This window comes from Scleropages formosus, chromosome 16, assembly GCF_900964775.1.
Source record: "Scleropages formosus chromosome 16, fSclFor1.1, whole genome shotgun sequence".
Lineage (NCBI taxonomy): Eukaryota > Metazoa > Chordata > Actinopteri > Osteoglossiformes > Osteoglossidae > Scleropages > Scleropages formosus.
The window spans coordinates 22,708,441-22,724,845 of record NC_041821.1 but is presented as its reverse complement, the minus strand read 5'-3'; the positions used below and the strand labels follow the sequence as shown (position 1 = coordinate 22,724,845).

Genomic DNA, 16,405 nt, shown 5'->3' with positions numbered 1-16,405 from the left:
TTGCCCTTGAGGAGTATTTACTTAAATCAGTATGCATTTGCAATTTCTTGGTGTACAGATTCTGTCACTATATTGACCCGATTCTGTTCTGTTCTGTTATCAATTAAAAAAATAGAACTGTTCTCTTCATTCTCACCATGTCTCGGATGTTATAATAGTATACAATTCAACAGGAAAGGACTGGCAGTCAGTTGGCCTTGGACCCCAAAGGTTTTTCTTTTTCATCTGAAATTCCTATGAATTTTGCTTCCTCTCTTCCATTGATCTTTGGCCTTTTTCCTTACATGTTTTTAACTGTGTATTTCTACAGCTGACACTAAGGCTGCGTGGTTGCATGATGTGTGCTTTGTATTTTTATGCATTATTTTGAGGTCTCTGAAGCAACCCTTTGGAAACGACTACAAAACTCTTTCCGCTGATCCCCTCTAGCAGGCGTTACAAAACACGGTCCACCAGAACAACGAGATACAAGAACCGTTTTTCCCTCAGGCCATCACTCTCATGAACAGTTAACAGTCCCTTATAAGTCTCCTATCAGTGCAACATTATCCAACCACTTTTTGTAATTTAATTCTTATTTATTTACTTTTTTCTCTCTATACTTATACTCTTGCGTTTGTATACTTGGTAAATGTTACTTATTTATTCTGTAATTTTGTGTCACCGGTTTGTCTGTTTGTTTCTCTGGTTTTTGTTTGTCTATAAATATTGGAGGCATCTAGAACCACAACAAATTCCTTGTATGTGTCAGCACACTGGCCAATGAAATTCATTCTGATTCTGATTCTGAAAAAGTAATGAAATGGCATAAAAGGAAGCAAACTAAATGAAGCCTGTGCCACTGACATTGTAGTCGTGCATGGGGCTGAAAAACATCACGTTGATCAACCACTGCATCTACAGTGATGTTTGAAAGTATGTGAACCCTCCAGGGATGGTCATTATTCTTGTATAAAATATTAAAATAAATCTGTTAAATCTTAAAATAAATGTATGAAATGAATAAATGATGATGATTTACACACCTGATTCTACTTACCTACCGGGTTTAACCACTAAACTTGGGCTTCACTTATTTCTACACTTGCGCTACTTGTGTGTTTCTACTACACACATGATCTCCTCTAAAGCAACACATGGAATTGATCATTATACACCTGTTATGTCACATGAGAAACACGGATTCTCCTTAAATAACCATTTCGTGGTAAAACTAAGGGACACAAGGGCTTCTCATACTTTCAATCAGCGCTGTACAAGTACGATTAATACAATATCATAACGGCTCAGCCTTGCTTTAGTATTAACACACTGCCCCCAAACTTTCCCTTGCCAAAAAAATTGCACAACAGCCAAAAGATGACCCTCCTACAGTGAATGAAGAACAATTCCAAGAGACATTTTCTCATGAAAATATAATCTTTTCGAATGTACCTTGAGAGCTTCTTTGTCTTTCTCCACGCGCTGAAATTCGAGGTGCTCCCTCATGAGGGCCGCCTCCTTTCCATTTATCTCCTCTTTGAGCTGGTCGATTTGGTGGTTCATGGCCTTCAGTTTCCGTTTCAATTCCGTTATCTCATCCTGCACCACAAATTAAGAGAAAAGTCATCTGGAGACAGGGAGGTATAAAGTAGCTCCTGTATTTGTTGATGTTTACCTGTCATTCAGCCAAAGGAGCATATGCACCGTAAAAAGGCCAGAACAACAGAGCCACATGCCTATGCAGCTAAAAGAGGTTAGGACATGTTTTTAAGTGAGAAGGAAAAAATTAATTTTGCAAAGGAAAAAACAAGTTTAAAAGGGATTTGAAAATGCAGAAGAGTTCTTTGAAATACACTCTACTAAAATGTAATATGACTTTTGGCAAGACTAAAGCTTCATGATATACCTTTGCCGGAAATATCATCAAAATATCAAAGGATCTGTACAATCCAGCAAGCATGAATCAAAGAGAAGATGTCATTTCCATATTAATGACTTTGTTTACAAACCAAAATTATCTACATGAGTTTGCTGATCTTGGGGGACAGCAGTTCTCCTGTTTTACATCTTTCAGAGGTGCCAGAAAGAGAGCTGGCAGGTGGTGCTTGGCTGGCTAACAGTAGGGGTGAGGAGCACCTGGGCTTCAATGAGGTTCTTGCTGTAGAGGTTCCTGTCAGATCTCACTGCCTCGTAGAGGTTCTGTTGCTGCTTGAGCTTCGTCTCGGCCTCAGCGATCTTTTTTTTGTAGTCAAAGACTTGCATCTCCCGCACTTTAATGTCCTCCATGTGTTGGAGGACCTGTCCAGGGGAGAAACAAAAGCATTTAATTTTCCAGATTGTTCTGGGGCTCTATAAACTCACAGATGGCCCTATATTCACAACAGCCTCTCCAGTACAAACAGGGAAAGAAAAAAGAAACTGACTATTATCTATTTGCTCATCACAATCACACGCCACGTCAGAACAGGAAAAAAGAGAGATTACATATTGCCCTCAACAGCTCTAATAATTGCACTGCATGGAAGCTGAACTATTTTAATGGAATCAACGTATTAATTAATTTAATTTGATTTAGCTCTCTATTAGCTGACAAAGATAACCAAGATCCAATTACAGTTAAATTAAATTATTTATAATTGTAATATGATTTGGTTTAATCCAGGAATGCAAAAAAAGATATTAATCTAACTTTGAGAGTGGATTTCTCTTTGAACAGGGCCTATGGGGAGTGACAATGAGAAGCATACAGTTCATCATCGATCGCCTGCAGATAGCCGAGATCCAGCAGTCCAGCTGCAAACTGTCACTTTGAGAATAACTGTCAATTGGGTTAATGGTATTGAAAAATCAGCGTTAACAGTTTTTAATACAGTACTGCCACAGAGCTGTCTAAATTTTTAAAAAAGATAATTACGAAGAAATCTGATACTTGCAATGGAACATGACACAGATTTTATGTTACTGAATAGTTATCATTGACCACAAAGAACTGTTTAAAAAGACATTTAAAGCTGCAGTTGCTGTTCATTTCACATCAGCATTCAGCACTTCTAGTGAGAGAAAAATAATTAAAAGCAACAAGTCAGTAAAAATTTGGTTGCACTGGTGCAAAATGGTATTTTTAGTTGTTTACCATGTTTCAAAAATAGCCAACAAATTGCTAATTTATCATTGTGCCTACAGGGAATCCAAAATATTGGCAGAACACTGATTCACACAGGAGTCTGTTCCCCAGAAAAAAACGGGTTCAATAATGCAAGATTCAATTGTAATGAATTTCGTTAAGAAAAAGGCATCTGATGGCATGTCACAGTTCGAGGGAATAATGTAACTCAGAGTCCTGTCTAAAGATACAGCTCAACAAGTGTTGTGTTTCCATGGGAGACCTGGATAAATAAGTGTGGAGCAGCAGGTAGCTCTGATGCTTCACAACTCTTGGCTTGTGTGTTCAGCTGTAGGTTATGTTCCAGCACAGACCGCATGGGGTGTTCACGTTCTTCACGTGTTCACCTGCGTTTCCTCTAAGGGCTCTGACCCCTTCCACCCCCCCAGTAAAAGGTCCAAAGACATGTCTTTCAGGTCAACTAGTGACTCTAAACTGCCTGGACAGAATTAGTCACCTGATCAAATAGCATGCGACACAGTCCCACTTCCCATTATCTCTCAGTCAAGAAGGCATGAAGAATGAGGTGTCCGCATGGCCCGTCTTCTACTTGCCTTTTGCGTGAGATCGCTGGCTTCGTTAATGTAGCGGTCGCGCTCTTTCTCCAGCTGGTAGATGATCTTCCGCTGTTTCTGAGCTTCATCCCTGTAGTTCATGATCTCTCGGTCCAGAATCTTCTTCGACTGCTCATGAAGCTTCACCATATTCAAATGCTTCTCTGAGACACTGGCAGCCTTGATCATGTTCTAAATGCAGACAATAAAAATGTTTTTATAGTTGGGGGGAAACACAAACAAGTTGGATCCTTGGCAGGTCAACGGTCTTCTCGCTCGATCCTGCAAGGTCACGCAGTGTCAGGGTTGTTGTACAGTGTCTGTCTTTGGGGATACCAATAAATGAGTTTAATTAGCAAAGTAATTAGTTCAATAAAGAGGTCAGTTAAAACAAAAACCTTGACACTCTGTGGAGCCCAAGACAAGGAATTAAGATCTGCACTGTAGATGCTGTGGAATACAGTGACTCTTCCATGTAGCTCTGGTCACTTAGAGCTGCACATCCAATAAACAGGATGATGTCATTGTGAAATTAGCACTTACCTGAGAGAAACCTTTAGTCGACCTTCATTGCACACTATAAACCAGTCATATGAAATTTTAAGCCGTATCAGATGTGGAGCAGCATATTTAATATGGCTCAGCATGTGCACGTTTTTCAAAAAATTGTGACAGCAGGTAGCATAGTTAGCTGTATTTGAAGGAGCCAGGTTCAGATCCTACCGCCTGCTGTAGTACCCTTTATCAATTTTCATACAGTAAAAATTAACCAGCTGTACAAATGTGTAAAAACCTGTTAGCATCTCAGCAATATGTCACTGGAAAAAAGCACCAAATAAAAAATGTAAACACACGCAGTCTGAACCGCTTGTCCCATACGGGGTCGCGGGGAGCCGGAGCCTAACCTGGCAACACAGGGCGTAAGGCTGGAGGGGGAAGGGACACACCCAGGACGGGACACCAGTCCATCGCAAGGCACCCCAAGCGGGACTTGAGCCCCAGGCCCACCGGAGAGCAGGACCCGGTCCAACCCACTGCGCCACCACGGCCCCCAAAAAATGTAAAATAAAGCTTTATTTTATTCTTTATACATATACTGTGCTGCTTGAAAGTATGTGAAGCCCTTGTGTCCCCTAGTTTACCATGAAATTATTATATTCCATATGTTGCTTTAGAGGAGATCGTCTGTAGTAGAAACACACAAGTAGTGCAAGTGTAAAAATAAGTGACGCCCAAGTTGTACTGGTTAAACCCGGTAGGTAAGTAGAATCAGCTACGTAACTCATCATCATTTATGCACTTCAAAAGTTAAAGATTTGCACAACAAGAATAATGACGACACCGTTAGGATTCACATACTCTCAAGTATCACTGTACAGGTGGTCCCCGATTTACGATGGTTCAACTTACTATTTTTTTTAACGATACTTTGACTTTTGAATTTTGATTGTTTCCCCATGCAAGTGATATGCGGTGCGATGCTCTTTCGTGATACTGGGCAGTGGCAGCAATCCGCATCTCCCAGTTTGTCATACAGATGTCTGTAGTAGATGTATTAAATGCATTTTCGACTTAACGATATTTTCGACTTATGCAGGTTTTGTGGAACTTAACTCCATTGTAAGCCGGGGACCACCTGTACATGCATATAAAAGTAAAAAACATCAAAAATAAGTGACAGAAATGTACCTTGTTCAAGAGCTCTTTCTCTCTCACCAGTTCGTCTATGACTTTCTTGTCAGATTCCAGATGTTTTTTGGAGGATTCAATTTCTTAGGGGACAGAACCAGTGTAGTTAACACACTTGTTTTTTCATTGTCTTAAGAAGTAGACGGTTTGTGAGCAGTAGGTGTCGATGACACGCTAATGTGTGTGTCGCACTTACGCGAACCGGGAGGCCTATTTTCATGTCTGAGAGCAGAAAAAAAATCACACGGCAGCGAAGGAGATGAAATTCTATGCATCGGTGTGTGAGCATGGATTCTAGGTGCCTCCACTGTGCATAACCTTGGTAAGAGTGTGATGAATAAGATCCCTGACCTCTTTGTCAGGTCCCATCTCATCAATCACTTAAAGACAACTATGAATTTCCTTGTTGATTACGTTTTAAATTGCTTGGGAATTTATGGCCACTACTTGGCGGTTACATTATATGTTTCAGACACAGCCTTCAATCATTATTAGCATGAGCGTAAACAGTCAATCACGTACGGCGGTGGTGCCCAGCAGCGTCAGCGTCAATCATTATTACATTTTCATGTTAAAGAGCTGCTCTGAGTGGACGTCGGAGTGAACGGCGTGCCCTTTGAGCCCTTGCCTTTCTCCAAGCCAGCGATTTGGTTCTTCAGTATCTCCCTCTGTTTCTCCAGCTCCGCTTTGAGGTCCTCCATGTGGCGGAGTTTCCTCTGGGTGGCTTCTCTCATCTTCGTTAGCTTCGATATCTCCTGACGCATCTGATTCACCTCCTCTTCTTTTATCTGGCGGGAATAAAAGCGATTCAGTTTGTTTGTGCCATTAAGCCAGATCTTGTAGCTGTCGAGGGCCTTTATCCCCTAATGCCTTGAAACAATACTTGTCCTCCCCTGTCTCCGGAGGCTTGAACAGGGACACTAATGTCTTTTACCGTCACTTTATCAAATCTTTAGGATATCCAAGGACAGCTTTGTTTGACATGTGGACGTGACCTTTTGTGTCGTCTGAAACATGCATGCCCATGATTCCGCTCAAGTCATCACACTGGGACTGTGTCTCAAGTGCTCGTGTCACACCGTCGTCGTTTTTAACGGCGAAGCCAAGGCGCAGCTCTGTTTATGCTGAACATACAAATGTTTTTTTTTTTTTGTCACAAAGTGTCGGTAGTGTCAGAAGTGGATGTAATTGGTCTCAGTATTTCCCCAGAGACTTACAGAGAGACACAGGCAAGCAGTGAAGTGGAGAACAAAGGGAGGAAGCACTCAGTTCGGTATTTTGTCTCAATCTTCTCTATAAATCCCTATTCGATAATCATCCTTGGTTATGAAGCAGATTTATGTGCTATAAATTATGAACAGGACACAATACGCACCATGAAAAGATCCAAATTTCATGGTTCTTATAACTGTACATAATAATTTTACTTTAAAAGAATATACAAAGCAACTGTATTGCTTTAATGTCTGTAGCCATATGTGTATCCATAGTGCCCCCTTGTGGCCATACCACTGACTGCATGCATGTGTAATTGCCATGAGTATTGGGATGAAAAAAAATCACTTTGGAATTTGAATATTTTCACATTTTCTCATGTCTGCTTTTTGTACATCATGCACCGCGATGCACGATATGTTATCTTGTCCTTTGAATTTCTTTAAATTGCAAGAAAAAGCATATATATTAGAAGCATGGGAACCGAAAATCGAAATCTAATTCAAATCTCAGGATCACTAGTTTAGACTGAACAACTCGAGAATCCATTTATCTGGATTATTCTCACTAAAAATGTCATTTAAAGTGCTGCCCTATAATTTCTTGTTTTCATAAACAAATGCGTGAACTTTCCCCACAGAGGCACCAAAATAATGTGAAAAATAACGCGAATATTCACTCTTCTGGCTTAAACCGTGCAGCCGAGTTTCTGAACAAGGGAAACACGCGGCACAATTAATGTCAAAGGATATGTAATTCAGGGTCTCTCTCCCTAGAAAATATTCATGTCATGTACCATTCATCCACAATACCTGTAAACATTAAAAGCATTCTTATATCAACCATCAACCATTTTTTTTTTACCAAGGATCTTCTTACATAATATCTTTGCCATCCTGTGATGCGGTTCACTTATCGCTGGTAGCCATCATTTAATAGAAGGGTGAAATATCTGAGAAACATTCTCTGAACCTGTGTCACAAGTGACTCCTCTCATTTTCAGACAGGTATTCTGAGAGCACCTTCAGATCCGATGCCCTTTGTTGGTTCTCGAGGGAAAGCTCCTCCAGGCTCAGAGTGTTCTGCTCGTTCTCCTGCTGCAGCTTCGTATTTCTCACTTGCATCTGCTCCAGCTCTTTAGTCACTCTCTCGTTGAGCACCTGGAAGGTCATGGACACAGACACAAATCTCATGTAAATGGCGGTGGCATCTAGCATGCCTCTGCACACCCAGGACAAGTCTTGCAAAAGTGCAAAGATGACAAGGTTACACCATATATAAGGTTACATAATGTGAAAGACTGTAGCTTTTTCAGTAAAGTATACGGAGATGTCAAAACTTCGTGTTCACAACGCAGATCCAGAACTTTCAACGCCTTGCTGGCTGCTATCTGCGCTCATATTTATTCATTTAGCTGGTGCTTTTCTCCGAAGCAACTTACCGTGTTGATCGACTAACAGGTATTTAACCATTTATACAGCTGGATGATTTTACTGGAGCAATTCAGGTTAAGTGCCTTCCTCATGGGTACCACAGCTGTATGTGGGATGCAAACCTGCAACCTTTGGGTCTGAAGGCAGCAGCTGTAAACACTACACTACCAGCTGCCAGCTGATTTACCCATTTAAACAACTGGGCAGTTTTTACTGAAGCAATTCAGGATACATTCTATTCACAAGGGTTCTATGGCAGGAGATGGAGCTTGAACCCGGAATCCGAAGGCAGCAACTCTAAAACTATAGTGACTGCTGCCCTCCCTATCATGACATCTAGATGGTGTAACGGTTAGTGCTACTGCTTTGTAACTGGGGGACCAAGACTTCACTCTTGCTGTAGTGGCCTTGATCAGGGTATTTACGCAGATCTGACAGCAAAAATCACCCAGCTGTATAAATGGGTAAATCGCTGTAAGTAGCTTTAGGGTACAAACCTAACAACGTTAAAGTGTTTCGAGAAAAGCATCAGCTCAATTAATAAACGAAAAAAAACATCTATCTAGCCCAAAGGTTAAAAAAAAGTGTAGAATATAGGCAGGCAGCCTCTTACTGCAGAGTTTGGAGAGTTAGAAACAGTGGCTACGTTTCGGGGTTTCGTGGGATTAGACCTTGGAGCGGACAGGTGTTGGTCCTGTTCGTTGTGTGAGTTTGTACTACACTACTATTGTCAGCTAGACGAGGTAAATTTTGACTCTGCCCATTGGAACGTGCTCTTCTACTGACGACGGCGCCGGTAACCAGCTCAGCTTGTGACGGTAGACCACGACAAAAACCATCTCAACAGGCTCAGCCCTCAGACAGGGGTCCGGGGCAGCCCACCTTCTGCTCCCGCAGCTGCTGCTCCAGCTTCTGCTGCTCCTCCCTGCTGCGCTGGCTCTGCAGATTCAGCACTCTGATCTCCGATTGCTTGGCATCCAGGTCGGCTTGCAGCTGTTTCACCTCCTTCTCCAGCTTCTCCTTCTTACGGGTCTCACGGGAGACCTCATTCTGGTGCACTTGTATGTCTTGCTGGAGCTGGAGCGGCCAGATAGAGCGTGGAACAATGTGGCACACAAATCAGACGAGGGGGGCAATGCCAGAAGCACAATCAATTCCACAACCGGCCATTTAGCAAACATGGCATGAATAATTTATTTTCCACGGGACGGGCAGCCGGCCCACACTGCATCAAAGTCGACAGGGCCGGCAGCGGACCTCCACGGGGCCTACGGCCAGAGCACCGCAGACAAATTCCAGACGATGAAAATTCAGTATTCAACGCCATATGACCAATCGAATACACATTGGGCCCAGCATACTTATATCTCCTACCTTAAATCACTTTGACATATATATTTAAAACTATGCACTTCTAAAACACGCTGCGTGACTTTAAACCGAATGAGTTAAACTTAAGTTTTGAAAGGTTGTCCATGAGATTCTTTATGAGATTTTTATTTGAGCCCATTCCCAGTGGCCGAAATGGTCCAATTAGTAGCACAGGTGATCATGTACAGATGTGCTGCATCATTTAAAAATGTTCAGAATGATGCAGTTAATTAAGCAATTAAAAGAAGGAAGCTTGGAGGAGAAACCTGCAGACACAGAACCCTCCAGGAATTGAGCTTCATAGTGGGTTATTAAAATGAGATTATTTTTTTTCCCCACAATGGACAACAGCATATTGTAACGACCCGCGTTACTGATTCAATGTAAATAGCTGCATTATGGGAAATAATGTTAAATGTGTGTAACCACTGGGGGCACTTAGGGGGAAAATGGTAGGGTGACCGTGTCTCCCAGTGTGTTAGGGGAGAGCCTAGGAGTGTTAAGGCAGGCTAGGAAGGTTGGCTGTAAGCGCAGGTCCTGGAAGAAAAGGGGTCCTCGGATCGAGAGCATTATTTCCCTCGTGCTGGTGTTTGAATAAATCGTTTGTTATGAATGCTACCTCCGTGTCCTCCTTTGCCCCATCCAAACCCATGGCGCTGCGTGCCACAATATTGTCTATATGAACGCTGCTAATTTAATTGCACTAAATTCACCGTACGGCAATAGTTTAAAACTAAATGAGAAACTGCAAATGAACTATTGCAAACTATTGCATCCATGCTCAGAAAATGATACACTCCTAAAAGCATCAATGCTCATACTGATCATCTCAGGCGTGTGGAGTTGGTGAGCAGTACCTGAGAGATTGTTTCTACGGCCTTCTCTTTCTGGGCTTCCATCTCTTGTTGATTCATGGAGGCCTTGGCGAGACTCTCCCGTAAATTTACCACCTCGGTAAGGAGCTCATCTCTTTCCTTGGTGAGATCCTCTTTGATTTTCTGCAAATCAGTCACACTGATGGGCGGGGGGGGGGGGGAGAAAAGAAACGGAGAGAGCAGCAAAGCATCTGCTTATTTCACTGAGAACTTCAAGAGGATGTGGCCAAAGTCCAGGGCAGTTCAGATACTCAATGGCGCCTTTCAAAAGCACCATTAATATTACCACACCTGTGCCAAAGAAGAAGGATGAGGGGGTACTTACTGTGGGTAATTAACATTCAGAATAAGAATGAAAAATATTTTAATTTAGGGCCTGCTTTCAATGTCCCGTCTGTGAATTAAGAACATCAGGAGTTTTCAAGGCTGAAAAGCTGTACTGCACACTAATTCATATATCATTAGAAGGATATGCATACAACATACGAACATTTAATGGACGCAACAGACACACGTCACTCACGTATGATCTTTACCCGCAGATGCACTTGCTCTCTTCTCCACAATCTTGGTCAGGTTTGCAATTTCTTCCTTTAAACCTTCTATTGTTTCTTTGGCTCTCTGCTCTTTATCATTAGCAGTATCCACCATTTCCCAGGCCTTTTCCACTTCCTAAATATAAAGGACACTTCTAAAGTGCAATGAAATCAAACCATTTTAGCAGCGAGGCAGCAGAACTAGATGTAGAATAAACCTTCAATTCAAACCAACATGGCTTGAGAAAGAGGAAGCAAACATGTTATAGCTAAAAACGTGTCGTGCTGCTGAAAAGTATGTGAACCCTATAGGGAGGGTCATTATTCTTGTATGAAATATTACAAGAAAATTCTAAAATTAATAAATGATAATGATTTACACACCTGATTCTACTTACCTACTCAGTTTAACCAAAACAACTTGGGCATCTCTTATTTTTACACCTGCACTACTTGTGTGTTTCTACTACACACATGATCTCCTCTAAGGCAACAAATGGAATTGATCATCACACACCCGTTATGTCACATGAGAAACACTGATTCTCATTAAATATCCATTTTGTGGTAAAACTAAGGAACACTGGGGGTTCACACACTTTCAAGCAGCACTGTACAAGAACACACAGTAAGAGAAGATAATGATGTTGATCTGAACCTAACACATAATGTGCAACAGACATACCTTTTTCAGGGACGATATCGTTATTTTATCCTCTTGGGACAACTTGAGAGCGGTGGTCATTTTGGTAGCGTTGGACACGATCTCCGCATTTAGCTCCCTGCACTTGGCCATGAGTCGTTTCTCATTCTCATGAGATTTCTTCAGGGCTTTGGTCAGCTTTTCATATTCAACGTGGAATTTTTCGAGGTTTGCATCTCCAGCGAGCTCACTGAGAACCTCCTGGAACTCTTTTTCCAGCATTTCATAATTGTTTTCTTCAACCTCTTCCTTTCGACTTTTCTCCTTGACACAGAGAGAGACAGCGTCTTTAACATTTTTAATATTTGTTTCCAAAAAATTCACTTGCCTGTCAGCTGTAGGGGTTGAAAAATACATGGAGCTGTGCATCTTGTGCATCTGAGCCATCCTGAGAGGATGCAAAAGAAATATGTACTTCAAAATTAGCTATCTAATAAAACAGATTGCAACTTCCTGAAAGCAACTGCGGCCCATAATTAAAAATGTGTTATTGAATGGAAAACACTGTCACTAGGGTGTATGAGCCTAAGGGTAGAAACAGTAAATGCACTGCGGAGCACCTTCACCTTTGGCTATTTGACAAGTGAACAACTTCTGCTCACACTTACATAATGAGGAACATTTAAAAGTGTTGCTTGCCACCTGCTTGAAGAAAACTGCAAAGTTTTGCCAAGACTGTTAATGTGATGTAATCATTTACCAGGCTGCACATGTCCTTCTGTGGTAACAAGCCTAATTCTCAGTCAAGTGTCTGACAACTGACTGTGACTCATACCGGCTAGGTGTCATTAACCGGGAGAACTCAGCATCACTGTGACTTTTTACACTTTTACTTGTTTATTTTGCCCCCTGCACCCCCAAAAAAAAAAAAAAAATCATGTAGAGCTTCAGAATATTTTCCGGTTCTACATTTATCTGATACTTTTCTCCAAAGCAACTTACAATGTTAAGGTTACAATTATTTACCCATTTATACAGCTGGGTGATTTTAGTGGAGCAATTGAGGGTAAGTACCTTGCTCAAGGCTACTACAGCCAGAGGTGAGGCTCAATCCTGTGACCTTTGGGTCCAAAAGCAGTTGTTCTAACTACTATGCTACAGGCTGTCCCCCATCAAGTGATCCATACTGGAGGAATTCAGCATAAGGACCTTGCAGTAACACAGGACTGGGATTCGAACCATGAACCTTCAGGCTCAAAAGTGACGGCTCTAATAGTATGTCACCTGCTAGCCCTCTCTATGTAGTCAGTAAGTCTGATTTTACCTCTGATCATAACTTGTTCATTAACATTGATGATTTTAGCCCACTGACATGTGTCATTTACACCTAAAAATGATCTACAGCAAAAAGGCATGCTCATTTTTAAATTCTGCATCTTTCTCTGTCATCCGTAATGTAGTTTTGTAATCATAGGTTCTAGCAAGTGGGGTCACAACAATAAGTCACTAGCTGATTATCACCTGTTTAAACAGGATAAATGGCACATGCCACACTGGGCTTTACTTTGACCGTTTAATTTTTAAAATGATCCCTGTTTCTGTTTTCAAAATCATTTTAAAAATAAAGCGTTTAAAACTAAAGATGTACAAATTAGCGACACTGAACATCTATCTCTTCGCTGTCTTCCGTTCTTACCCGGGGGAAATGGTAAGGTGTAGGTCACTGGGAAAAACGCAGTCATTCTAACTGTGATTTTACTAACAAGAAGTGCAATATCCTCGTTGTGTAGGACGAACTGCAACTGATCTAACGAGAAAGTGACTTCCACAGCCTACCTCGGTCATGGTTCGAGTGCTCTTGTCGTCCATGATCATCAAAATTATATAGAACGTGTTTATGTGTAATGGAAGCCGTAAATATAGTAACAACTCAAATAAAAACGTTTCTCCTGCACGGCTCCATACAGGTGTGTTGGTGGAAAGCTCCGGGGTAACTCCGCGTGGTCGTTTCCAGGCGACCACGCACGTTCCACTCGACGACGTGATGACGTCATCGACACTCAAGACGTGAAAAGCGTAAACGTAGAAAACAAACCTTCAAGGTTACCTTGTTCGCTTTCAGTGTCGCACTTCGAGGGTATATATATATACGTATATATATAGCATTTGGACTGAATTCTGCAAAAATATTCTTGCATATGTTTTCAGTGACTAGGCCGTTCGTTCAGGTTTAAATGTGAAACTTGCGAATATAACCTTACATGGATACCTTTCCACGTCCAGCCAAATTATTGCTTCATATTGCTGATGCAGTGTGTGCCTGAGGAGCATTGCTAGGCGAATGTTTCACACTCAGCGATGGATGGACATGAGAGAAGGACTGCACTTATTGCCTCAAACCGTTAACTTATTATTAACTAACTGGAATAAATCTTATTCAAAATTATTATTAGATTAACGTGAATAAATAAGTACAGTAATAATATGAGCAACAACACACCAGTGACCAGGTGTTCCCCAAAGCCCGAAACTTGGAGACATCGTCACAGTTTGTCGTTCTGTATAGGACACTCTGGCCCCTGTCACTGTCATATTGAACAGTTTTTTTACACTAGATGGCACCTTAACACAGATCTTTTTTACTTAATGACGCCCATGTAATAATTACTGTATATCCAGCGGCTGCTTTTATCTGTGTCTAACAGTAACGCGTGATTTCATATAGAAAACCATGGAGTTTGTGCAGCACTCCTTCCAAAAAGTGCCTGAATACAGTGTCCGTAGGTGTGGAAGAGTCTTAGTGTCCAGCCCCGCAGTGTCCAGCCCCGCAGTGTCCAGTCCTGTAGTGTCCAGCCCCGCAGTGTCCAGCCCCGTAATGTCCAGCCCCGCAGTGTCCAGCCCCGTAATGTCCAGTACCGCAGTGTCCAGTACCGCAGTGTCCAGCCCTGCAGTGTTCAGTCCAGCAGTGTCCAGCCCATTACTGGTGTCCAGCCCTGCAGTGTCCAGCCCTGCAGTGTTCAGTCCAACAGTGTCCAGCCCATTACTGATGTCAAGCCCCGCAACGTCCAGCCCCATAGTGTCCAGCCCGTAGTGTCCAGCTCTACACTGTCCAGCCCTGCAATGTCCAGCCCTGCAGTGTCCAGTCCCGCAGTGTCCAGCCCCAGAATGTCCAGCCCCATAGTGTCGAGCCCCGCAGTGTCGAGCCCCATAGTGTCCAGTCCCACATTGTCCAGCCCCGTAGTGTCCAGTCCCACAGTGTCCAGTCCTGCAGTCTCCACCTCTCCAATGCTGACACCTTACGGACTGGCCGCCTTAACTTATATCTTTTTTTTGTCTTTTTGAACGAATCCAGGTATATTTCAACAACAAGCATTTTTTCTTATGTTCATCGTACTGTTAAGCGGCTGACATTTAAATGGCATTTCTACTGTTTGGCTAAGAACACTTTGATGAAATACCAATTTTTTCAAACATAGCCACTGCTATGATATTTTTAAAATTATCAGAATGGATTTTTTTTTCCTTTTGAAGGATTTGTTCATTTACACATACAAGGCAGGCGAACAGTCAGAGAGTTTTCCTCCTTTTCTGTTTTATTACACAAGAAAAATTTAACCAAAATGACATTTTCCGAAATTAAGGTTGGACACCTAAATAGGAGGTGTTTTTGCAACAGATGAAAGAATACAATAACAACTGCAATGTACATTTGTTAGATAGATAGATAGATAGTTTTAGGAATGAGCATAATGGAGCAGCACCTGTGAAGTGAGCACTCCTCCCCACACTGCCCAATTAACCCCCCATAGTGTGTGAGTGTCACAGAAAGAGTGTGTTCCACTGATCTATGGATGAGTGAGCCATTGTAAGTAGTGTATCTAGCAGTGTAAGTCACCACGGTGAATAAGGTGTGTGGGCTGAAAACACTAGCCGTTGTAAGTCGCTTTGGAGAAAAGCGTCTGCTAAGTGAATGAATGTAAATGTAAAATGGAACATCTACTGGACACATGATAAAACCACGGGATCACACTCCTACAAAGAGCATTAGGGTTCACATTTTATTGGACAGTTTTTTTTGTTTTTTTTATCATTCATTCATGGCTTACATCACTTACTCAAAATACGAGATATGATAGAGGGAGGTGCGTATCCGTATGATCCACTTGAACAAGAGCTCTTTGACCTCTCCATGATGTAATCTGTTTTTTTTTTTTTTTTTTTTTTTTTTTTTCAAAACATCATGCTCCCCAGCGAGGACTCATAGAACGGTTTTGTGAAACACACCGCACCGCACGTGGACTGAGTCCCCAGGTGAGGCGAACCTAGTGATAGATCGATGTGCATGAGGAGAATTTCGCTCAGCTGCTGAGTTCTGGACTGAACATCTGGAGGCTCTGCTTTCGGCATCATCATGGGCAACAGCGTGTCCAGTGTGCCGGCTCTGCACAGAGGAGGACACCACAACAAATTCCAAAGACTTCCAAACTCGTACAAAGGTAAGCACTTCTCAGAACTCAGTCACACCGCAGCGTTCATTTCATCGGCAGCAGCGAACACGAATTACCGGGGAAGGAACGGCGGGCGGAGGAGGGCAAACCTTAATAGACACTTAGTTTCGCCTCTCTTTTCTTCGTGCTCTACTGGGGACGGCATCTTTGTTTGTCTGGGGTGAAGCTAAAAACTGGTGTGGTACTCCTTCACACTTTTACCCCCTGGGGAATTCATGAGAATCGCTGAAGCGAGCAAAATTCCGCGTTGCCGCTGCTTTCTGCGCGAGGCGATGTTTTAATGGAGCGATTTCGTACTTCCATAGCAATGAAACAACGTCACGGCTGTCACGTGAGGGTTTTGGAATCAAGTGTGGTTCGGGGTGACAATGTGCTGTGGTAAGATGAGCTGTGCTGGGCTGTGCTTAGTTGAGCTGTGCTGTGCTGAGCTGTGCGC

General features: G+C 42.3%; 2 protein-coding genes across 3 annotated transcripts in view; one reads left to right on the top strand and one right to left on the bottom strand.

Moving 5' to 3' along the window:
* Positions 1 to 13,409, bottom strand: part of cfap58 (cilia and flagella associated protein 58) — a 49,909-nt gene extending 36,500 nt beyond the window's left edge. The window contains exons 1-11 of the mRNA XM_018750841.2: positions 13,298 to 13,409; positions 11,504 to 11,785; positions 10,806 to 10,954; positions 10,265 to 10,421; positions 8,919 to 9,113; positions 7,626 to 7,763; positions 6,017 to 6,176; positions 5,389 to 5,471; positions 3,700 to 3,891; positions 2,119 to 2,280; positions 1,435 to 1,581 (exon numbers count right to left, since the gene is read on the bottom strand). Of these exons, the coding sequence (XP_018606357.1) occupies positions 1,435 to 1,581; positions 2,119 to 2,280; positions 3,700 to 3,891; positions 5,389 to 5,471; positions 6,017 to 6,176; positions 7,626 to 7,763; positions 8,919 to 9,113; positions 10,265 to 10,421; positions 10,806 to 10,954; positions 11,504 to 11,785; positions 13,298 to 13,336 (1,704 nt within the window). The 5' untranslated portion in view covers positions 13,337 to 13,409. The remainder of the gene's footprint in view (positions 1 to 1,434; positions 1,582 to 2,118; positions 2,281 to 3,699; positions 3,892 to 5,388; positions 5,472 to 6,016; positions 6,177 to 7,625; positions 7,764 to 8,918; positions 9,114 to 10,264; positions 10,422 to 10,805; positions 10,955 to 11,503; positions 11,786 to 13,297) is intronic.
* Positions 13,410 to 15,742: 2,333 nt separating this feature from the next.
* neurl1aa (neuralized E3 ubiquitin protein ligase 1Aa) overlaps positions 15,743 to 16,405 on the top strand; it is a 72,360-nt gene continuing 71,697 nt past the window's right edge. For both annotated transcript variants that reach the window (XM_018750703.2, XM_018750705.2), the window contains exon 1: positions 15,743 to 15,957. In XM_018750703.2, the coding sequence (XP_018606219.1) occupies positions 15,873 to 15,957 (85 nt within the window). In that variant the 5' untranslated portion in view covers positions 15,743 to 15,872. The remainder of the gene's footprint in view (positions 15,958 to 16,405) is intronic.